We start from the raw sequence: 23,757 nt of genomic DNA, 5'->3' as shown, positions 1-23,757 counted from the left end.
TAATCGATTCGCAGCGTTAGATAAAAGCTGTGCTGAGAGGCAGCGCGGAGGTCAGTGGACCATCTCCCCTAGGTTGCAGGTGAGTAGTAAGCGGATTATCTTAGACGCTTCCAGCTACGCCCAGCGCTCGAGCACTTGGGGCACACTTTGGGAAATTCTCACTCTTACATTCACATTCCTCTCTTTCCCCGCCTGGACTCAAACCCGGAATCGACTTTCTCCCTCCAAGGGAGACTTCGGGAATTATTTCCAGTTCCTGGCAGATTCACATTGATCATCACCCCCAGGCCCCGCCCTTTGGCCTTTGTGTCTGAGCCTGGGTGTTCGCATTGTGGCTGCCTTAGCTGCAATGAATGTGGAAGACGGTTTGTATATATTGAATGGCAGGTTAAGGGAGGCAGTGCAGTGTCTTGAGGTCAAATCTTGGTTTAAAGCTGGTCTCTGCCACCTCCTCAGAGGGAAGGAGAGGAGGGCTTGCTCCATTCTTTACTGGCAGGACCAACATTTCAGGACCAGTATTCTGAAAGGAGAGTCTAGAGAGGAGGTTAAGGAGCTACAGGAGGGCCAACCAGGAGAGCTGAATTTGGTCCCAGCTTTGACTGATTAGCAGTGTCGCCTTGAGCATGTCACTTCAATCTCTGGGCTTCAGTTTCCCCGTGTATAAATATTTAGCGCCTGGGGTCTCTGAGTTCTGGATGCTCTAGGAGAAGCTCTGGGACTGTCAGAGCACTCCAAGTGGAGAACTAATGTCAGATGAATCATACAGTGGTGACTTCATTGGTGAAGTGACCTCATTCTTTTGGCCCATAGAGATGCCAAAACTGACTGCCAGGAATACTTAGAGCTCTGGAGCTGACCCCATGTGGAGGGTGTGGGTGGGGTGATCTGAGTTGACCCCTTGTTAGCCTATGAGTGCTTTAACTGACGGCACCAAACAGCCCTCAACAGAAACTTCACTTTCCCATGGGCAAAGAAGATAATACCCCAAGTGGTAAGATGATGCTCAAGTTTCAGGTATTTGAGAGACAGGAAGCAGCTTTGTTTCTCAATGTCTCAAAGGCTGTCTGCTTGCTTTTCTCCTTTTGTTTTAACTGCACATGTTGAAAGAGACAGGTCTGTGGAAAAACAGTGAAATTTCTACTAAGCTTTACTCCTACTCCCCTTCATTGGTTCCTCCCATATGTCAATAATAAGCATTTATTGAGCTCTATTAGATGCCAGGCTTTAAATTCCTAGGCAGGGGATGGATGAAGAACTGGAAAGCCACGGTCAGAGGAAGGGGGAGCAGGCAGGAACTAATGAGCAAAGGAACTGATGAGCAACAGGTAAGTTTGTGTCTGAGCATGAGTGTTTGCATTGTGGCTCAACAGTGATTCTCAACCTAGAACAGTGGTTCTGAACCTTCCTAATGCCGTGACCCATATGGTTGGGGGTCACCACAACGTGAGGAACTGTATTAAAGGGTCATGGCATTAGGAAGGTTGAGAACCACTGCTCCAGAAGATGAGCAACTCTGTGCTAGAGATTAAAGAACTGGCTTCTGGAAGTGCAGAGAATAGTTAATACAGAGCTCTGGGTGTGCTGAGGGGGGATTTGCAGAAGCTGTGTCGTTGATCTGGGGCTTAAGAGGCTAATAGGAGTAAGGTAAGAATGCCTGGGAAAAGCCAAGAGCCCTCGCCAGGCAAAAAGACACAGCACACAACTTTCTGGGAATGGTGAGCCACCTAAGGCAGACAAAGTGCAGGATTAGTGGTGCAGGGGAGCTGGCGTATATTTAATTGGGAACCATATAATGCAGAAGTCTATGGCTTTCCCCTCCCCCCCTTTTAAGTCATATACGTATAGATCATGAATACATTTATGCATTTGTTGGGTACAATGTGTTGATTTTTTAATACAATTTGAAGTGCTTACATCAAATTAATTAACATAGCTTTTGCCTCATTTACTTTACTATTGTGTTAATACATTTATGTTCTATATTGGATAGATTGGACTCGTACCCAGTCTATGACTTCTTAAAGTGAAATGAAGAAGAATGTAGGGCCGTGCCCTGGTTGGGCAGTCTGTGCACTAAGCAAAGGCAAGTTCCACAGCCGAGGGGGGCCACTGAGAAAGAAATCTGGCCCAGACACTACCCACAAAGGCACAGCCCCAGCTCAAGGCTGTGTTCATTCCAAGAAAGGGCGGGGTTTTTTTCTTATCACATGACATTTCTTTGTCAAATCCTGTGGCGGTGGGTGCATTTGCCCAGAGAGGGGAGCCTTTTTCTACGTAGCAAAAGATGACAGCACTGTCTATCTAGGCAAGAGGCTCTGGGAGTAAGGAAGTGAAAAGGGAATAAACAAGGGCATCCTGGAGCATCAGCTGTATACTGTAAATTATACTGTCCCCAGAACTGCCCTGGGTATTTGATGCCTGTTGATAAAGGTCACCTTATTTCATCCCCAAAACAACCATACGAGGTAAGATTTGTAGAGAATATGTGTTGGTTTGTCCATCCAGAACAGCACCATTTGCTTATGCTAAATGTTCTTCCTGATGTAATCTATGATGTAGTTTAGATGGAAGCTGCCATCTTATCCATCCTGCCCCTTATCTCTATTGATTAGCCCTAAATGGGCACCTGATTCAAGATGGGACAATTAAAGCCCATTTCTGAGATTTTGGAATTTGGGATTCTCAGTAGGAGTTTCTCCTCTTTTACTAACCACACGGGGCAACGTGAGCCATTCCTGTTTCCCCCATTCATGAAACCGCCTATCCAAGACAATGAAGCTAAAGTGTGAAGAGAAGCAAATGTGGAGAGTAACACCCACCCACCTCCATGCCCCTGCCAAAAGAGACAGAGAGGAAACAGACCATTTGCGAATTCTTCATTCCAGTTATCCCCGAGAGCCTCTTGCACCACTGTTCTTCACTTGGTCACTAGAGTTAAGAAATTTCTCCATTTTTGCCTAGTGAGTAGGTGTTAGTTTTCTGTCACTGGTAACCACAGGAATCCTGGTTATTACAGTATTATCACTGTTGTTTAGATAGATGATGTGCAAAGAGCTTAAGAAACTTGTCAAAGTCACACAGCTGGTAAATGGCAGAGCTAGGTTTCAAAATGCTCCATCTTCAAAGCTCATGCTATTTCCCATGTTCCCCATTGATGGGCTATCAAAAGTTTTTGAGTAGAAAAATGACAACTTCAGATCCACCCCTACCCCTGGAAAAATTGTCTTCCATGAAACCAGTGCCAAAAAGGTGCAGTATTTATGGCTTAGTTCATCCCTAAACCAATTGTGGTGGCTACCAAAACATCAGGTGGCAGTTGTCCTAGGTTTGTGACAGGGGTTGGGACTATCCTCATTGGGCCTGTCAGCCCCACCTCACAGGGACTGGGGTTTCACAGCAATACCCATCACCTCTGGGCTGTGATTTACCAAAGTTCTAAGCCTGCCTCAGGCTACACTGGAAATAAAGAATTTTAGGAGAGAAGTGAATGTCAAGGGGAGAGGGAGGTGAGAAGGGTTCAAGTCAAATCCATAAGTTGTTCTAATTTTAGTCAGTCATTACAGGAGTCTATCCTCACTCTGAATTCCTAATTCTTGGCTTGTACTCTTCTCCTTTGATGAACCTCCTTCTTAGAGAGAATTGATAAAGGGATTAAATGGCTATCATTCCTTTAGTCTGGCACTGCCCTACTTTTCTGTTATTCTTCTTTCTGCTACACATGCCCAGGACCTTCAGACTGCAGCCTCTTCACCCCTGGAGCTCTCCTGCCCCCGGCTCCACATGGCCTTCCACACAGCATCATGCTATGTGCCATTCCTATCCCTCTTTTCCTCCCTGCCACTATAATCCCCATTTCTCTAAGGGCACAGGTGTAATACACATCGCACAATATTTTGAGCCAAGGGATTAATGGCTTAAACATTGCAGCAATTTCTTAAAGGTCACTGCCCCCTAATGATCAGGATGATAAATAAATCCAATCAGATTGGCTCACTGGGTTTTCATTTCCAGTTAGAATGTATCCAGATCCTTTTTTTCAGTTCACTGCATGCCACAAACTCAGAAGTATGCCCCAGCCTCTGAGAATTTTGGCTCAAGCACCCTTAATAATGTTGTGCTATTTTTATTTCTGTTTTCTGCTGCTACCTAAGGTCAGGAGACCAGTGATAGTGACTGATGGCGTTGCCACCCATTGCTGAACTATAGGAAAGGGCACCTCATTAGAGTTGCTGGTTTGGAAGACTCATGATCTGAGAGTAGGTCCCCTCCCGTAAGATCCAGAGGTTGCTGCATTACAGATCTCTCTTCCTGTAAGGAAACTGGTGATTTTATTCTTTGCTTCTAGGACCAGCAGTGGCAGAAAACCATTTGGGACTCACTTATAGTTGTTCCTTCATAGTGGATGTTTTGGCCAGTAACCATCAGAACCACATTTTGAATTTGGAGAATTTGTTACTCTGTGAGTCTCTGTGGGAAGAGAAGAGTATCTCTCATAGAAGTTGGAAATTACAGACTAGTGCTTTTTTTGTCAGACTAAAGAGCTAGTGAAACTAGATTTAAATATAGGGCCCATTCTCTCTGGGGTTGAAGCTTTAGTGGGGGGGGGTACACAGTTTAGTTCCTGACACAGGAAGTGACACATCAGGGCAGGCAATGGCAGTGGTGTGGTATAATTGAGTTCCTGGTTCAGAAGTGACAGCTGTACCCATAGGGTTTCTAGAGTTTGGTGACAGCAATGATACCAGAAATGGTTTTCTCATGGGAACAGTTCCTGAACCAGGCATTGGGCACTGTTCCTGGCTTGAGAAGTTCCTCTAGCTTTCACTCCTCCAAATCCTATGAGCCACCCATGATCCTTTTAAGATTCCTTTTCTGTTTAATCAGCCTTGGACAGCTCCTGTGGATTGCAACCCAGCCTCCTGAGTAAGGATTGGAGAAGCACTTCACTATATTGAATGTGCTTCATGTGAGGAGAGTAGAAATTTTTACTTCTACCATATCCAGTAACCGGCACTAGGTTTACCTTTCTAGTATGTAGGCAACTCAAAAATTGCACAAATCTCACAAATGTATGAGATCACTTTTTTCAGCTATTGGACATCCCATTGTATAGAACTGTGATTCTTAAAAGAGAGCAAATGGGGCAATCCCTACTATCACCCTGACTTTCTGCTGGAAGTACTTTCTGAATTGTAGCACAAGGAGGAAGAACCCAAGCATTAGTGGTCTTGCTGAGCTGAGGACAGAGTTGGGGAGACTTCAAGGCAGAGTATCAGAGAGGAGTGAGTATAGCAACAACAGTGTTTTTGGGATCCTTTTGGATCTGCTGCTGAGTACTAGGTTTCATATGTAGGGTAAAACCTCACAATGCTAGGCAAAGAACTACTATGGAGCTGTGAGCTTTTTGGTTCCTAAGGTTCACAAAGATGTTTGAGTTTCAACCAACCAAGGTGAAGAGACCTTGTTGAATTCAGTGAAAGCCCCATAAGAGATAAATTAGCCCTGCTATAGAGGTTATTCTAGACATCCCCCAACAAGCCTTAGAAACAAGCCTCAAGCCAGGCATGGTGACTCACGCCTGTAATCCTACAGTCTGGAAGGCGTAGGCAAGTGGATTGCTTGAGTTCAGGAGTTTGAGACCAGCTTCAGCAAGAGTGGCAAGACTTGTCTCTACTAAAAATAGAAAAACTAGCTGGGCGCCTATAGTCCCTGCTCTGGTGGAGGTTGTGGCAAGAAGATTGCTCAAGCCCAAGAGTTTGAGGTTGCTGTGAGCTACCATGACGCTACAGCACTCTACCCAGGGCAATAGAATACCCAGGGCAAAAAAAGAAAGAAAGAAATGAGTCTCAAAATGAACAAGTCTATCCATCACTGCCAGCCCAAACAAATCTCATCATTTCTTAAAGGACAAGAATAAAATACAGACATTTAACAACATAAAATTTAGCATGTTAAAAATTACTAGACATTTGAATAAGTAGGGAAATGTAACCCCAAATCAGAAAAAAAATCAGTCAATAGAAACAAACCCAAACAGGATAGAAGTAATGGACTTAGCAGGCAAGGACTTAAAAGGAATTTAAAATATTCACAAAGACTTAAAGAAAACATGAACTTGGTGAGGAGGGAAGTGGAAGATATAAAAAAGAACCAAATGAGACTTCTAGAGCTAAAAATGCAGTACCTGAAACAGATAACTCACTGGCTAGGCTTAAGAGAAGACTGGACATTATAAAAGGACATATCTGTGATGTTGAAGACTTAGCAGTAAAAATTGTCCATACTAAAGGAAAGAGAGAAAGAAAAAAGAAACAGAAACACAGAGCCTCAATCACCCATAGACATGAAAGGATTTAACATACACACATAACTGGAGTCTCAGAAAAGAACTGGGCATAATGGCCAAAAATGTTCTAAATTTAATGAAAACTATAGGCATGAAGATCCAAGAAGTTCAACAAACTCAAAGCAGGATAAACACAAAATTAACCATAGCAAGCAGGGTGCTCAAAACCAGTAATGAATAGAAAAAGTTACAAGTGGAAAGGGAAAAAAGACACACTTTATACAGGGGAACAAAGATAGAAATAATTACAGACTTCATCAGAAACAATGCAAATGAGAACTTAATGGATTAGCATAGAAAATGATGAATAAAAAAGGGAAAGCATTGTCAGCCTAGAATTCTACATTCAGCAAAAAATATCTTTCACAATTGAAGGTAAAATAAATGTTTTTTTTTTTTTTTTTTTAGACAACAAAAGATTTAAAGTGCTTTTTTTTTGGTTTTTTGGCCGGGGCTGGGTTTGAACCCGCCACCTCTGGCATATGGGACCCGCGCCCTACTCCTTGAGCCACAGGCGCCACCCTTAAAGTCCTTTTATAAACCAGAATATCAGTACTACAAGAAATATTAAAGGACATTCTTGAGGCAGAAAGAACCTGATACCAAATGGAAGCTTGGATCTATGGAAGTGAAGAGCACCAGAAATAGTAAATATACGGGTAAACATTTCTCATTTTAAATTTTTCTTTAAAAAATAATGAACCCAAGAGGGACTTTACCTAACAATTGCAATCAGTGTAACCTGGCTTATTGTACCCTCTATGAATCCCCAACAATAAAAAAAAATAATAATAATGAACCATCTAAAGCAATATCTTGCATGGTTTATAACATGTGGAAATAAAATCTATAACAATAATAACATAAGGGAAAAACAGAAATATATAACATCCTTACATATCTTATAAAATCCTTATGTTATGCATTAAGTGGTATAGTATTAAGAGAGGTCTTAGTCCATTCCTGCTGTTATAGAAGAGTACTTTAGACTTTGTCATTTATAAATAAAAGAAATGTATTTCTCATGATTCTAGGGACTGGAAAGTCCAAGATCAAGATGTTGGCTGATGAGAGCTTTCTTTCTGCCTCCAAGAAGATGCCTTGTGCTGCATCCTCCAGAGGGGAAGAAACAAGGTTATGTCTTCACATGGTGAGAGGGAGAAATAAAAGGATGAAAACGCTCTCTTGAGCCCTTTTATAAGCCAACTAACCCCATCCTTGAGGTCTCTGCCCTCCCAAGTCACCTTCCAAAGTTCCTACCTCTTAGTACTATCACCTTGAGGTTAACATGAATTTTGAAGGGGTACATACACTCAAACTATAGTAAAGGTAGACTAGGAAAAATTAATGACACACATTGTAACGCCTATAAATAGGAAGAAACCCCAAAGATATAATCAATAAGCCAATAGTAAAGGTAAAATGAAATACAAAAAAAAAAAGGCAGAGGGAGCCAAGACCCTTTATTCAATGGGGAAAGAGTAGTCTCCCCAATAAATCATGCTGGGACAACTAAATATCCACATACAGAATAATAAACTTGGATTCTTACCTCACAATATACACGAAAATAACTCAAAATGAATCCACAACCTAAATCTAAGAGCTAAGGACATTTGCACTCAAGTATGTATAGCAGCTCATTTTACAAAGATGTGAAAACAACCCAGGTTCCCACACACCCATAAATGGATTAATAAACTGTGGTGTATGTATACCATGGAATACTATCCAGCCATAAAGAAAGATGGAGCATGTAGTTATTCACCTACTAGTTTCATATTAATATTGAGTACATTGGATGCTTGCTTTTCCATTCGTGTGATACTTAGGAGAATGTTAAAAGATAATGAAGTGTATAACATCCTTACATATCTTGTAAAATCCTTATGTTATGCATTAAGTGGTATAGTATTAAGTGAGGTCTTAGTCCATTCCTGCTGTTATAGAAGAGTACTCTAGCCCAGTTCAATATTAATATGAAACTAGTAGATGAATAACTACATGCTCACATGAGAGAAAAACACATTTAAATTCAAGAAGGGAGAGGGGCAGAAGAAAGGAGGTGCAGTAAGCTCTCACCTATCAGGTACAACCTAGGGGTATATGGCACACCTCCTGGGTGAAGGGCTTAACTGCAACTTGGACTTCACCTAACAAACACAAACAATGTAAACTGATTGTATGTACCTTTATATTAATCTGAAAAATGTATAAGAGCTAAAACCATAATATCTTAGGGGACAACATGGGGATAAATCTTCATGATCTTCATTTTGAAATATATATTTTCTTAGATAAGACATTAAAGACATAAGAAACATAAATAAAAAACAAAACTGGGCTTCATCAAAATTAAAAATACACATTTCTGCATAAAAGGACATCATCAGGAAAGCAAAAAAAGCAACATACTGAAAGGGAGAAAATACTTATAAATCATATATCTGATAAGGGTCTAACATTTAGAATATGTTAAAAATAAAGCTCTAACTATTCAACAATAAAAAGACAAATACCCCGATTTTTTAAATGGGCAGAGGAGTTGAATAGACTTTTCTCTAAACACAATATACAAATAAGCAAGGAGCACACGAAGAGATGTTCATCATCATTAGTCATTAGGTAATGGCAAATAATAACTACAATGAGATAACACTTTACTCTCACAAGGATGACTATAATTAGGGGTGGGGGAAGGACAATAATGAATGTTGGTGAAACTGGAACTTTCAGCCTCTGTGGACAGCAGTCTGAAAAAGTTAATCATAGGATTACTATAGGATCTAACAATTCTAATGTTAGGTATGTATTCAAAAGAATTGAAAACAGAGACTCAAAAAAAATACATGTGCATACTATGTTCATGGAAATACTACTCACAGTCACCCAAATGTTCATCAGCAGGTAAATGGATGAACCGATTGTCATGTTTTCATACAATGAACTATTGTTCAACCATCAAAAGTAATGAAGTACTGATACATGTTACAACCTGGATGAACCTTGAAAATACTGTTAAATGAAAGCAGCCAGACACAAAAAGTCACATGTGCTATGTTTCCATTTATATACAATATCCAGAACAAGTAAATCCATAGAGAGAGAATACAGATTGCTGGTTGCCATGGGCTGGGGATAGCAGGGTAGGAAGGAAAAATGGGGAGCAACTGCTTTAATGAGGACTCCTTTTTGGGTGATAAAAATGTTTTGAAACTAAGTAGAGGTGGTGGTTATAGAATATTGAATGTACTGAATGACACTGAATTATTCACTTTAACATGTTTAATTTTATGTCATTGTAAAATCATCTCAATTTTCAAAAACACACATCACCAACTAAAAAAAAAACTTTCAGGCAAAGTGACTCACACCTGTAATCCTAGCACTCTAGGAGGCTAATGTAGGAGGATTGCTTTAGGTCAGGAGTTCCAGACCAGCCTGAGCAAGAGTGAGACTCCATCTTTACCCAAAAAAAAGAAAAAGAAAAAAAAATTAGCTACGTATAGTAGCACACATTTGTAGTCCCAGCTACTCAGGAGGCTGAGGCAAGAGGATCACTTGAAAACAGGAGTTTGAGATTGCTGTGAGCTAAGCAGATGCTGTGGCATTCTAGCCTAGGCAACAGAAAAAAGGAAAAAAAAAATTAGAAAGAAAGAACAAAGAATAGCTGGGACAAATAGAAAACAAATAGCAGAATGATAGACTTAAACCCAACCATATTAATATTAATAATTATATCATATAAAATAATACCTAGAGAGAGTGGTGGGCCAGCGGCCCTATTCTCCAGGAAAAGGGAAGGGGGGATGATAATTTTTGTGTTTGAGGACTTATAGGACAAGCTGTTTGGCCTCTGAATGATTGCTGGGGAAGGAGAAAGAAGATTATGGGTCCTAAGAGGGGGTCGTCTGACCTACTCTGAGATAGTAGCAGAGTCGGGGGCATGAATGCCCTATTTACCATCACATTCCAACCCAGGGCACAGACTTGAACCTCCTTTCAGCTTTTGTTCAGCCCAGTGCTCCTCTCCTGAAACCACCCTCATCTTTCACACACTCTAGGGAGCCAGGGGATCCTGGTCCAGGAAGGGGACAGGGTTCTGAATGTAGGTCAGAGACATCTCGGCATGCCAGAGATGTGCATGGCAGAGCAGCTGTGGAGCTGTGGCCTGAACGGAGTGTTCCTGAGACCTTCAGGTAAAGGTGGGAATTTCCAGATGCTCGCCTTCAACCCCTTTGCAACAATGTACCCGAACAGGTTATGAAAATACTGAAATAATTTTATGCTGATTGCTCCTTGAGTGCCCCAGTTCCTGGTCTGACCCCCTGACTCAGTATCGAAAGGGTTAATGTCTGGCTGATCAGAAGGCAAATCAGGACCCTGTTCTGACTTGAGGCAGGGTTGAGGTGCAGATTAGGAAAGTGGGAGCCTTCCCAGACTCTGAGTAGAATAGACTTAATCAGAGGACTCCAGGCAAATTCATTTAAATAACGTACGGTTAACAAGTTTCTCCTGAGATCTGTGTTCCAGCAATGTGAGCAGGACAGGAGAAGTTGTCCCTCTGGGGCAGGGCACTGCCCTTCACATTCATCATTTTCACATTCCTCTCTCCTGCCTCTCAAAGAGGGGGGCAAATCCCTAAGATTGTTGATAGTCTGTAAGGGAGACACTTTCCTCACCACCTGTCCATTCATCCATGGGTCCAACAAACCATTATTATTAAGCTATGGCTATGTATTAGACTCTGTGAGAAGTGTTGAGATGAGCACAGAGAGGCTCAGAAATGGTCCTCTTCCCAAGAAGGTCACCATGAAAGACTCTAGGCATGGTGAGGGTACAGTCCATTTGCCAACTAGAGCCTTCCCTGTGTCAGGGATTGATCTGTCTCACAATACAGGTAAGGCCAACCAGGACTCAGTGAGAATTACATCAGTATCAAAGCAGTGTTTGCTATCTGAATGTGTCACTTGAGGCTGAGGATTAGCAGACCTTGTTCCTGTGTGTTCCTCAGCAGAGTAATTGCACTCCCTCTTGGAGCTGTCCCTCCGCACAGCTTATATAGCTTAGAGGCTCAGGCAGGCAGCACCCTCTACAGGTCTATGTCCCAGGGCTCAAACTCCTGAGCTCAGGCAATCCTCCTGCCTTGGCCTCCCAAAGTGCTAGGATTACAGGAGTGAGCCACTGTCCCCGGTCAGATTTTACTTCTAAAGTGGGAGCTTGTCCAAAAAAGCAGATGTTATAACCCCCAATTCACATTTGATAAGGCAGTAAGGCCTGGACTTAAGTAATGTTTGCTTCTTTAGACAGGGATGGAACTGAAGGGCTTTTCTTTCTGGAGAAACTGCCACTGGCAACCAACGTAATTTTGAAGGAAATAGCTCTTGAGGGGAACTTGACTGCTTTGAAGTAACCCACCTGGCTGCAGATGTTTTAGAAAGAGAAATTAAATTGTGAATAACGTGAATTATTTTGAGGGAAATGTTTCTTGCCCCGCTGTAGGCATTAGTTTTCTCTAGCCCCAACCAAAGCCTGCTTTGCCACTGGGGGTGGAGTCTTTGGAATGAAAATGCGGGTGATGTCTTCCTCATCTGCAGCTGAAGAGAGACAAAGCTGTTGAGGCGCTGCGGGTGTTCTCTCCAGGTATCTCCCCGTTACTTTTAGACCAAATGCCCTCTCTCGCTCTTCTTTTCTCTCCTGAGCTTGCTTGCTCTCAAGGGAGCAGGGTACCTGTTCCTGCTTCCCCCCACCATCAGCTGGGTCAGGCTCTCCTGCCCCAAGTCTACACTTTTACAGTGTAGGGCCACATCTCCCTCCACTCCTGACACCTTCTCTCGTGTGTAATTATGATCATCTGTGCATAATTTCCACCTGGCATTTGGTGTCTAGCCAGGCTCTCTTTTCCCCACCACTGCCAGGTTGATCTTCCTGAACCCAAGTTTGGCCAAGTTACAACCCAGCTCAGAGCTTTTGATGGGCTCTTTTGCCTGATGCTCCAACTCCAGGATGACATTTCCAACTTTCGCAGTCTCACTGCAATACAAACCCTCCTGCCCTCTGCACCCAGAACTACCTCTTTCCACCGTTGTCTCCTTGCCTGCAGCATCTTCCCTGTCCAGAAATTCTTTCTTTCTGCCATGCCAGTGCCCATCTTTCCTTCTCCCTGCCTGCTGGACCCCAGGAGGACCACTTCCTCAGCTAAAGCCTGCCTCCACTCCACCTGTGTCGTTTCCTGCCACTTATCCCATCCCATTTTGAGTGCCAGGTACCTTTCTACATTTCTAAACAAGGCCCTCCCTGGAAACCCAACACATTGCTTAAGAGTTGGGTCTCCAGAAAGACTTGATTGATTCTTGTGTATTTGGCTAAATTCTCCTTAATGAACACTACCAACTTTCTACCTTTTCTAGGTGACTTGCCTCCAAGTTAAGGTACTATGAGGATGTGCCCTGAAACCTCACTTTCTTGTCTGAGTTTTGACTCATAAATTGACTTACGTCCTTTTATTCAACTCCACCCACCTTCTTCCACCTTGTTTATAGTCACTGATGTTTCAACCTACCCACTATCCAGTTTCACTGTCTGCAGGGTACTACATTAAAGAGCACGAGAAACTGGGAACAGAGGCTTAGGGGTGGGATCCCTTCATTCTTAACCTTCTTGAAATTGTCGATTCCCAACACACCACAGGTAATGCGATCAACCGCCATGGGTTCCTCTCCCTGTTCTACTGTGGGCTTGAGGGGAAGATCTGGTAACTGCTTTGTCCTCCACTCTATTTCTGGCGTCTACACGGTGCCTGTCACATAGGAGGTGTTCAACAGACACTTCTTGATAGAAAAGGGGATGCCTTATTCTTATATATTTAATATTCGGCATCCCTCAAAGAATCATTATTCCTCTGAATTTCCTCACCCATTTCCTGGGCCCTACAAGTTGCTGTGCCTGTGCTCTGAGTTCGGGAGGCCCCTTCCCTCACTCAGCCTGCCATCTCTAAGTGTCTGGAGGTCCACCTTTGCTGCTGCTTCCTTCTTGGCCAGGGATGGGGACCCCACACCCAGATGGGTCTGACCTCACACTTGCTTACAAATCCCATCCGGAATGAAGAATGGTTGCTTCAGGGCCTGGACTCCAGGTTGGGAGACACATTTCACCAATCAAGCACCCTTTCCTTTCCTACCTCTGTCAGTGCTGGGGATTCTGTGCTTCCCTGGGAACAACACAGGCTCAGGCAGGTGAGGGCCCTGGAAAAGAGGTCTTCAAGTTCACATTACCTCTAAAGACTCTCCTGTGCCCACAAGTACTAAATTACCAATTTGGAAATGTCTCCTTCTCCAAGGTCTTATGGAGGGGCTTCTGGGATGCTGGCAATGTTTTATCTCTTGACCTCAGTGGTGTTTATAGAATATTTGCCTCATAATAATTCATTAAGCCATACATTTACATTCTATACACTTTTCTGATTGTGTATTATATTTCATAATAAAAAAAGGCAAAAAAGAGGAAGTCCTTCTCCCACCCCCAGTGCACATTTGAGGAGTACCTGTCTGCCTCTGGTGGGAAGGAGACTCTTATCCTCCCTTTCCTGGAGAAAGCAAAAATAACTGAAACAACAAAGGACACTGAATCGATCTCCGAGTTGTCTCTAGAAAACAGGCCATGCAGTCATTATTTTGAGGAGGAGTCCAGAGGAGAAGGAGGTGATTTAAGGTGGGGCTTAAACTAGGCCTGAAAATCTGAGTGGGATTTACTTAGTAAGTGGAGGAAGCAGAGCAGTGCATTTTTAGCCAAGAGAATAGTGTGAGCCAAAGCCATTAATTCCGGCTTGGAGAGACCCACCTGCGGCCCCAGCCCTAAGCGCAGGCAGCAGGGAGGCCACTTGCAGTGCTAGCCTGCCTTGGGGAATGGAGACATCTGAGGCCTATGCAAGAGCAGATGTGTGGATTTCCCATCTTTTGGTTTGTTTTGTTGCTTTGCTCAAGCCACAGGTCCACATGGGCTCGTAACTCCCACCCCAGACAGACTGGAAGTCACATCTGCCAGACACAGGCAGGCGCATTCCTGCAGAGGCACTTGCTCAATCCCCGACCACCCTGCCCCACCCTGCCCCACCCTGCCACTGGCTTCAAGCCCAGCACTGATGAGCTGTTTAGAAGTGGAGGTCAGGGAGGGGACCTGAGGACTACAGATTCAGGGACAGGGATATGTGACAGGCTGTGAGGTGACCCTGACTCACCCCCAGCCCAGAGCTCCTGGGGAACTTCCCCCACCATCACCAAGGATATGGTGGGCATGTGAGACTGGGCAAAAGTGCTATGAAGTCCTGGAGGGGGGCTCCCTAAGCTGCAGGCAGGGCTGCTAAGTTTAATACAAAGAGGCAAGACTAGGATATATTTCTACTTAAGCGAGTGGAAATTGAATCATTCATAGGTTCTCTGACAGTGATGAGGAACGAGGCCTAAATCAGAGAAAAGATAACAATAATAATAGTGGTGATAGTAGTGATGATGGTAATAGTAACAACGACCAGGCACAAAAATTATTCACTTCTCTCATTTGATCCTCACAATAATCTTAAAATATGGGTGATATCATGACTGCCATTATACAGATGAAGAAACTGAGGCTTCAAGGGGTGCACTCCTTTGCCAAAGTCGGGCAAATGCGGAGTGCAGGAGTAGGATGTGAATTCTGGCTGTCTGACTGGCCAGCCCACACTGTGGAGGCTGGCAATGCCCACCGAGGCCCTGTCTGGGCATGCAGAGGCTGTCCTCCCTTGTGGACCTGAGCACAGCAGCCCCTGTGGTGAGTGTGGCTCCCTAAAAGGATGTCTGGTAGATTTTGCTTGTTCCGGTTTCCTATTAAACAACCTTTGGAGTTGGCCTCACGCGTGACTCGCATGCAGGGAAAGGAGGCCCTGATCTGCCAACATAACAGCTGTATTTTTCATTCGTAAATTAACAAATTGGCTGCCCGGGTCCACACACATATCTGTTAAGATGAGCCCAACCCACAGCTGAAGCCCACTATGTGCCAACTTAATTGAGATTGAGTGTACAAGGACAGCCCCAGGCATAGCCCAGCTGCCAGGGAAATCCCTCTTGGCCTCCTCGTGGCAGACTTGGCCAGCCTTCCCCAGTGACAGCCTGGCTCTTTGGATTCAAGCTGCCTGGTCAGTCTGTGAGGGTCGTCTATACAGAAAGGGAAGCAACAGTGCCAGGTTCCAGCGTGCGTTCCAAGCTCCACATTCTGTATACAGACTCCCGGCGCCAGAGCAGGGCGGGCCCTTGGCAGGGGACAGGGAAGTGTTCATCTGGTATGTTAATTCCTCCACACACATAACCTGCAGCTTCTTTCTTTTTTTCCTTCTTTCCTTCCTTCCTTCCCTCCCCTTCCTCCCTTCCTTCTTTCTTTTTTGACAGTTACTCTGTTGCCCCAGGTCAGAGTACCAAGGCATTAGCCTAGTTCACAGCAATCTCAAACACTTGGGATCCTACCTCAGCCTCCCAAGTAGCTAGGACTACAAGTGCCTACCACAATGCCCAGCTAATTTTTCTATTTTTGTAGAGATGGGGTCTTGCTCTTGCTCAGGCTGGTCTTGAACTCTTGAGCTTAAGGGATTCTCTCCTGCCTGGGCCTCCCAAAGTGCTAGGAGTACAGGTATGAACTGCCATGCCTGGCCTTGGGACATCCTGTATGTGTGCGCGCATGTGTGAAAACACATAAAGTGAAATCTACCCTCTTAAATTTTTAAGTGTACAGTACAGTATTATTAATTACATGTATATTATTGTACAACAGATCTCTAGACCTTTTATCTTGCATGACTGAAACTGTGTACCCACTAGAGAACAACTCCCATTCCTCCCACTCCTGGTGCCTGGCAACCTCCTTCTATTTTCTGCTTCTCAGTTTTGAGTACTTTAGATAACCCATATAAGTGGAATTAGGCAGTATTTATTCTTCTGTGATTGGCTTATTTCACTTAGAATAATGGCCTCAAGGTACATCTATGATGCAACACATGACAGAATTTCCTTCCTTTCTAAGGCTGAATAATATTCCATTGTATTTATATACCACATTTTCTTTATCTATTCATCCATCAGTGAACATTAGGTTGGTTCTACTTCTTAGCTATTGTTTATAATCCTGCAATGAATGATATGAAAAAATCTCTTTGAAATTCTGTCTTCAATTCTTTATGATAAATGCTCAGAAGTGGGACTGCTGGTTCATATAATAATTCTATTTTTAATTTCTTGAGGAACCCCCATTCTGTGTTCCATAGTGGCTGCAACATTTTTTTTTTTTTTTATTGTTGGGGATTCATTGAGGGTACAATAAGCCAGGTTACACTGATTGCAATTGTTAGGTAAAGTCCCTCTTGCAATCATGTCTTGCCCCCATAAAGTGTGACACACACCAAGGCCCCACCCCCCTCCCTCCGTCCCTCTTTCTGTTCCCCTCCCATAACCATAATTGTCATGAATTGTCCTCATATCAAAATTGAGTACATAGGATTCATGCTTCTCCATTCTTGTGATGCTTTACTAAGAATAATGTCTTCCACGTCCATCCAGGTTAATACGAAGGATGTAAAGTCTCCATTTTTTTTAATGGCTGAATAGTATTCCATGGTATACATATACCACAGCTTGTTAATCCATTCCTGGGTTGGTGGGCATTTAGGCTGTTTCCACATTTTGGCGACTGTAAATTGAGCTGCAATAAACAGTCTAGTACAAGTGTCCTTATGATAAAAGGATTTCTTTCCTTCTGGGTAGATGCCCAGTAATGGGATTGCAGGATCAAATGGGAGGTCTAGCTTGAGTGCTTTGAGGTTTCTCCATACTTCCTTCCAGAAAGGTTGTACTAGTTTGCAGTCCCACCAGCAGTGTAAAAGTGTTCCTTTCTCTCCACATCCACGCCAGCATCTGCAGTTTTGAGATTTTTGTGATGTGGGCCATTCTCACTGGGGTTAGATGATATCTCAGGGTTGTTTTGATTTGCATTTCTCTAATATATAGAGATGATGAACATTTTTTCATGTGTTTGTTAGCCATTCGTCTGTCGTCTTTAGAGAAAGTTCTATTCATGTCTCTTGCCCATTGATATATGGGATTGTTGGCTTTTTTCATGTGGATTAATTTGAGTTCTCTATAGATCCTAGTTATCAAGCTTTTGTCTGATTGAAAATATGCAAATATCCTTTCCCATTGTGTAGGTTGTCTCTTTGCTTTGGTTATTGTCTCCTTAGCTGTACAGAAGCTTTTCAGTTTAATGAAGTCCCATTTGTTTATTTTTGTTGTTGTTGCAATTGCCATGGCAATCTTCTTCATGAAGTCTTTCCCCAGGCCAATATCTTCCAGTGTTTTTCCTATGCTTTCTTGGAGGATTTTTATTGTTTCATGAGTGGCTGCAACATTTTACATTCCCACTAACAGTGCACAGAGGTTCCAGTTGCTGCACATCTTTGTCAACATTCATTTTCTTTTTCTTTTCTTGTTCCTAACCATCCTAACAGGTATGAGGTGATACCTCATTATGCCTTTGTTTACATTTCCTTGATGATTAGCGATGTTGAGCATCTTTTCATATACCTCTCGACCATTAGTATGACTTCTTTGGGGAAATGTCCACTCAGGTTCTTTCTTAATCAAGTAATTTGGAGTTCTTTTTTTGTTGTTGTCATTGTTTCACTATTGAATTGTAGGAGTTCCTCATATTTTTCAGATATGAATTCCTTATGAAATATATTGTTTGAAAATATTTTCTCCATTCCATTGGTTGTCTTTTCACTCTGTTGATTATTTGCTTTTGCTGAACGATTTGATGCAATCTCATTTGTCTATTTTTGCTTTTGTTGTCTATTATTTTTTATATCCAAGAAATAATCACCAAGACCAATGTTATGAAACTTTCCCCTATGTTTTCTTCTAAGAGTTTTATAGTTTCAGGCCTTATTTTTAAGTCTTTTTTTTTTTTTTTTTCTGAGAAAGAGTCTCACTCTGCCATCCTGGGTAGAGCGCCATGGTGTTATAACTCATAGCAATCTCAAATTCTTGGGTTCAGGCAATTCTCTTGCCTCAGCCTCCTGAGTAACCGGGACTACAGGTTCCCACTACAATGCCCAGCTAGTTTCTTTTTCTAATTTTAGTAGAGACAGGGTCTTAATCTTACTTAGGCTGGTCTCAAACTTCTGAGCTCAGAGGATCCACCTGCCTTGGCCTCCTAAAGTGCTAGAATTATAGGAGTGAGCCACCTCACCAGTGATGTTTAAGTTGATTTTTGCGTAAAGAAAATGATCAAATTTCATTTCTTTGCATATAGATATCCAATTTTCCCAAAAGTATTCGTTGAAGAAATTGTCCTTTCCCTATTGTGTTGTCTTGGTACCCTTGTTGAAGATCATGTGATTATAAATGTAAGGTTTATTTCTGGGCTCTTCACTCTGTTTCTTTGATCTATATGTCTGTCTGACTGCCACTACCATACTGTTTAGATAACTCTAGCTTTGTAATATGTTTTGAAGTCAGGAAGTGTGAGACCTCTAGCTTTGTTATTCTTTTTCAAGGTTGTTTTGGCTATTTAGAGTTCTTTGTGACTCCACATGAATATTAGAATTTTTTTTCCTATTTCTACAAAAATTACTGTTGGAATTTTTGACAGGGATTATACTAAATCCGTAGGTTATTTTGGTTGGTATGGACATTTTAACAATATTAGGTCTTCCAATTTATGAAGGTGGGATATATTTTCATTTAATTTCTCTCAGCAATGTTTTATAGTTTTCAGTGAACAAATCTTTCATCCCCTAGTCAAGTTCACCTGTTAGTATTTTTTTATACACTATTATAAATAGGCTTGTTTTTAAATTTATTTTTCAAATTGTTCATTGTAAGCATATAGAAATATAACTGACTTATATTGATTTTATATCCTGCAACTTTGTTGATTTTATAGACTGCACCTTTGCTGAATTTGTATTATAGTTCTAACAGACTATTTTTGAGTGTGGCATCTTTATGGTTCTCTGCATGTAGGATGATGTAATCTGCAAGCAGAGATAATTTTACTTCTTCTTTTACAATTTGGATGCCTTTTATTTATTTATTTATTTATTTTTCTTCCTTAATTGCTCTGCCTAGGCTATCCAATACTATTTTGAATAGAAGTGTACAGAGTGGGCATTACCTTTTTCCTAATCTTAGAGGAAAGGCTTTTAGTTTTTCATCATTGAGTATGATGTTAACTGTGGTCTGTTCGTAATTCATCTTTAAGAAGATAATTTCTTTCTTAGTTTTTATCATGAAAGGTGTTGAATTTTGTCAAATGGTTTTACCTCATCTACTGATATAATCATGTGATTTTATTCTTTGTTATGTTAATGTGGCATATCACACTAATTTTCATATGTTGAACCATCCTTGCATCCTAGGGATAAATCCCACTTTAATAGACCATTAAATTCAGTTTGTTAATATTTTGTAAAGAATTTTTGTATCTATATTCATCAGGGATATTGCCCTGTAGTTTAACTTTATTTTTTTCTTGTAGTGTTTTTATCTGGCTTTAGTGCAGAGGCCATGCTGGCCTCACAGAATGAGTTTGGAAGTGTTTCCTTTTCTTCAGGTTTTTTTTTTTGTAAGAACTTGAGAAAGATTGACATTTTTCTTTAAATGTTTAGTAGAATTCACCAGTGAAGCCATGGCCTTGGGCTTCTCTTCATTGAGAGGTTTTTGATTCAATATCCTTATTAGTTGTAGACCTGGTCATGTTTTTATTTCTTCATGAGTCATTCTTGGTAGGTGGTATGCTTTTAGCAAGTTATCCATTTCTTCTAGGTTATTCAATTTGTTGACATATAACTTTATATTATTCTCTTAAAATCCTTTTTTATGGCATCAGTTATAATGTCTGCTCTTTCATTTCAGATTTTGAGTCTTCTTTTTTTCTTAGTCTACTAAAGGTCTGTCAACATTATTCCTTAAAAAAAACCCTCAACTCATACTTTATTTTTTTCTACTTTTATATTCTCCATTTCATTTATTTCTGCTCTGAATTTTATTATTTTCCTTGTTACACAAATTTTAGGCTTAGTTTTTTCATCTATTTCTACTGAGGTATAAAGTTGGGTAATATATTTGAGACCTTTCTTCTTTTTCAATATAGGTGTTTACAGCTATAAATTTCCCTCTTAGAACTGCTTTTGCTGCATCTCATAAGTCTGGTATATTGTATTTTCATTTTCATTCATCTCCAGATATTTTGTAATTTCCCTTTTGTTTTATTCTTTGACGCTGGGTTGTTCAAGAGTGTATAGTTTAATTTCCAAATATTTGTGACTTTTGTAGTTTTCCTCGTGTTATTGTTTTCTAGTTTCATTCTGTTGTGTTTGGCAGAGATAGGTCATATGATTTCAATCTTCTTAAATTTGTTAAGACTTGTTTTGTGACCTAAACATGTGATCTATCCTAGAGAAGATACCCTGTGCATTTGAGAAGAATATGTATTCTTCTGCTGTTGGGTAGAATGTTCTTAGGTTGTTTGAGTCTATAGGATTGTTCAAGTTCTCTGTTTCCATACTGATCTTCTATTTGAACATTCTATCCATTTTTGAAAGTGGTATATTGGAATAACCTACTATTATTGTGTGCCTTTTTCTTACTTTAAGTCTGTCAATATTTGTTTTACATATTGAGTGCTCTGATGTTGGATACATTATATTTATAACTAAATATATAATGTGAATTGACCCTTTCTCATTATATAATGTCTTTGTCTCTTGTGACAATTCTTGACTTTAAGTTTATTTTGTCTGTATAAGTATGGCCACCCCTGCTCTCTCTTGGTTACCATTTGTATGGAATATCTTTTTCTATCCCTTTACTTTCAGCCTATGCATGTCCTTAACTCTAAAGGCATCTCTTATAGACAGGTTATTGTCTTATCCATTCAGTCACTTTATGTCCTTTGATTTGAGCATTTAATCTATTTACATTTAAAGAAATTACTGGGCTGAGTATTGTGGCTCATGCCTGAAATCCCAGCACTCTGGGAGGCCAGGGCAGGCAGATTGCCTGAGCTCACGAGTTCAAGACCAGCATGAGCCACAGCGAGACCCTGTCTCTAAAAATAGCCAGGCACTGTGGCAGGCGCCTATAGTCCCAGCTACTTGAGAGGCTGAGACAAGAGAATCACTTGAGCCCAGGAGTGTGAGGTTGCTGTGAGCTATGACACCATGGCAGTCTACCAAGGGCAACAAAGTGAGACTGTCTCAAGTAAAAAAAAAAAAAAAAAGAAAGAAAGGAAAGGAAAGGAAAAAAGAAAGAAAGAAAAATTATTGATGGGAAAGACTGATATGCCATTTTGTTCATTGTTTTCTATCTTACAACCCTTTGTCTCTCTTTTCCTTTCTTACTATCTTCCTTTGTGTTTTTACTGATTTTTTTGTGTGTGTGTGTGTGTGTGGCAACATACTTCAATTCTTGTTTTGTTTTGTATATCTTTTATAGGTATTTTCTTTGTGGAAACCATGGGCTTACATAAAGTATCTTCTGATAATAGCAATGTAAACTGATAACAACTTAAGTTCAATCAGCTATAAAAACTTTCCCACACCCATTTTATTGATGTAACAAATTATATTTTTTATGTTACATATCCATTAACATTTTTAAAGTTGTCTGTACTTTTTATACTTTTGTCTTTTAACTTCTATTTAAAATGATTTATATAACACTTTCATAGTATAGCAGTATTATTTATTTGCCAATATATTTGTCTTTACCAGGCAGCTTGTACATGCTTTCAAGTTGCTGTCTTATGTTCTTTTGTTTCAAATTGAGGGAGTCCTTTTAGCATTTCTTGTAAGGCAGATCTAGTGGTGATGAACTTCCTCAGCTTTTGTTAATCTGGAAAAATCTTTGTTTTTCTTTCATTTTTGAAGAACAGTTTTTCTAAATATAGTATTCTTGGTAAGCAGAGGATTTTTTTTTTTTTTTCTTTTAGCCCTTTCAAAATATCATCCCACTCCTTCCTAGGCTGAAAGGTAGCTGCTGAGAAATTCACTGGTAGTATTACAGAATCTCTTTTAAACATGATATGACTCAACCAGCCTGAGCAAGAATGAGACCCTGTCTCTAAAAATAGCCAGGCATTATTGTACACAGCTATGATTTAATAGAAAAATGATAATGAGTATAGTGGGGTTGGAACTCTGGAGATGCAGGTTCAAGCCTGTGTTCTTCTAGACAGATTATGACCTTGGACAAATTGTTTTCCCTCTCTGGGCCTTAGTTTCTTCATCTGTGAAGCGGGAGGTGTACATGTGGTCTCCATGATTCTTCTCTTGAGGCTTTGACTTTCTCTTTCTCCTTCTTATGCACTCTACAGCTGAGGGAGTGGAACTCTGAAGGCACGCCTAAAACTCCACCCTAAACCAAACGTTCCAGAGAGTCTAGCTCTCCCACCACCTCCCTTTCTGAGAGCAGCCATGTCCCTGAGTGATGTTGATGTGCAGAAGCAGATTAAGCACATGATGGCTTTCATTGAGCAGGAAGCCAATGAAAAAGCAGAGGAAATAGATGCCAAAGCTGAGGAAGAATTTAACATTGAGAAAGGACGCCTTGTGCAAACCCAGCGACTGAAGATTATGGAATATTATGAGAAGAAGGAGAAGCAGATAGAGCAGCAGAAGAAAATCCAGATGTCCACCATGAGGAATCAGGCAAGGCTGCAAGTCCTGAGAGCCCGAAATGATCTCATCTCAAAATTGCTCAAAGAAGCAAAGCTGAGGCTCAGCAAGATTGTGGAGGACCCAGACATCTACCAGGGGCTGCTGGATAAACTCGTGCTCCAGGCTCTGCTCCGACTGCTGGAGCCTGTGATGATCGTGCGCTGCAGGCCACAGGACCTCCTCCTGGTAGAGGCTGCAGTGCAAAGAGCCATCCCTGAATACATGATGGTTTCTCAAAGACTGGTGGAGATCCATATTGATCAAGAAGCACACCTGCCTGTGAACACAGCTGGTGGTGTGGAGGTCTACAGTAGCAATCAGAAAATAAAGGTTTCCAATACTCTGGAAAGTCGACTAGATCTCTTAGCCCAGCAAAAGATGCCAGAAATACGAACAGCCTTGTTTGGAGCTAATGCCAACAGAAAGTTTTTTATATAAGCCTCTAGAATGTGAAGCTCATGTTGAACAGATAAGCCATAAAAGTCTAAGTTATTTGGGCAAAGGAAATTATTAATGTTTCCTCCTCTTTGATGCTGTGATTTTGTTCTTTCATGAAATACCCTTTGAATAGCTGACGGCATTATATAGTGTTAACTTTGGCCTAAAGCCCAAATTCATGCTCAGAAATTGAATTCTAGTTCATTCATACATACTACACGTTCTGGTCCAT

At 41.3% G+C, this 23,757-nt stretch overlaps 1 protein-coding gene across 1 annotated transcript; it reads left to right on the top strand.

Moving 5' to 3' along the window:
- Positions 1 to 39: 39 nt before the first annotated feature.
- Positions 40 to 23,598, top strand: ATP6V1E2 (ATPase H+ transporting V1 subunit E2). The gene is made up of 2 exons (XM_053587438.1): positions 40 to 79; positions 22,745 to 23,598. The coding sequence occupies exon 2, from the start codon at positions 22,845 to 22,847 to the stop codon at positions 23,523 to 23,525; it is 681 nt and encodes a 226-aa protein (XP_053443413.1). The 5' UTR covers positions 40 to 79; positions 22,745 to 22,844; the 3' UTR covers positions 23,526 to 23,598.
- The last annotated feature ends 159 nt before the right edge of the window (positions 23,599 to 23,757 follow it).

The sequence above is a fragment of the Nycticebus coucang genome, chromosome 4 (assembly GCF_027406575.1).
Source record: "Nycticebus coucang isolate mNycCou1 chromosome 4, mNycCou1.pri, whole genome shotgun sequence".
NCBI lineage: Eukaryota > Metazoa > Chordata > Mammalia > Primates > Lorisidae > Nycticebus > Nycticebus coucang.
The sequence above is the reverse complement of the archived record's forward strand: the minus strand, read 5'-3'. Positions and strand labels throughout refer to the sequence as shown.

What these genes read in the sequence shown, in the direction of transcription:
- ATP6V1E2 (XM_053587438.1), top strand. Translation starts at nt 22,845, where the DNA reads ATGTCCCTGAGTGATGTTGATGTGCAGAAGCAGATTAAGCACATGATG.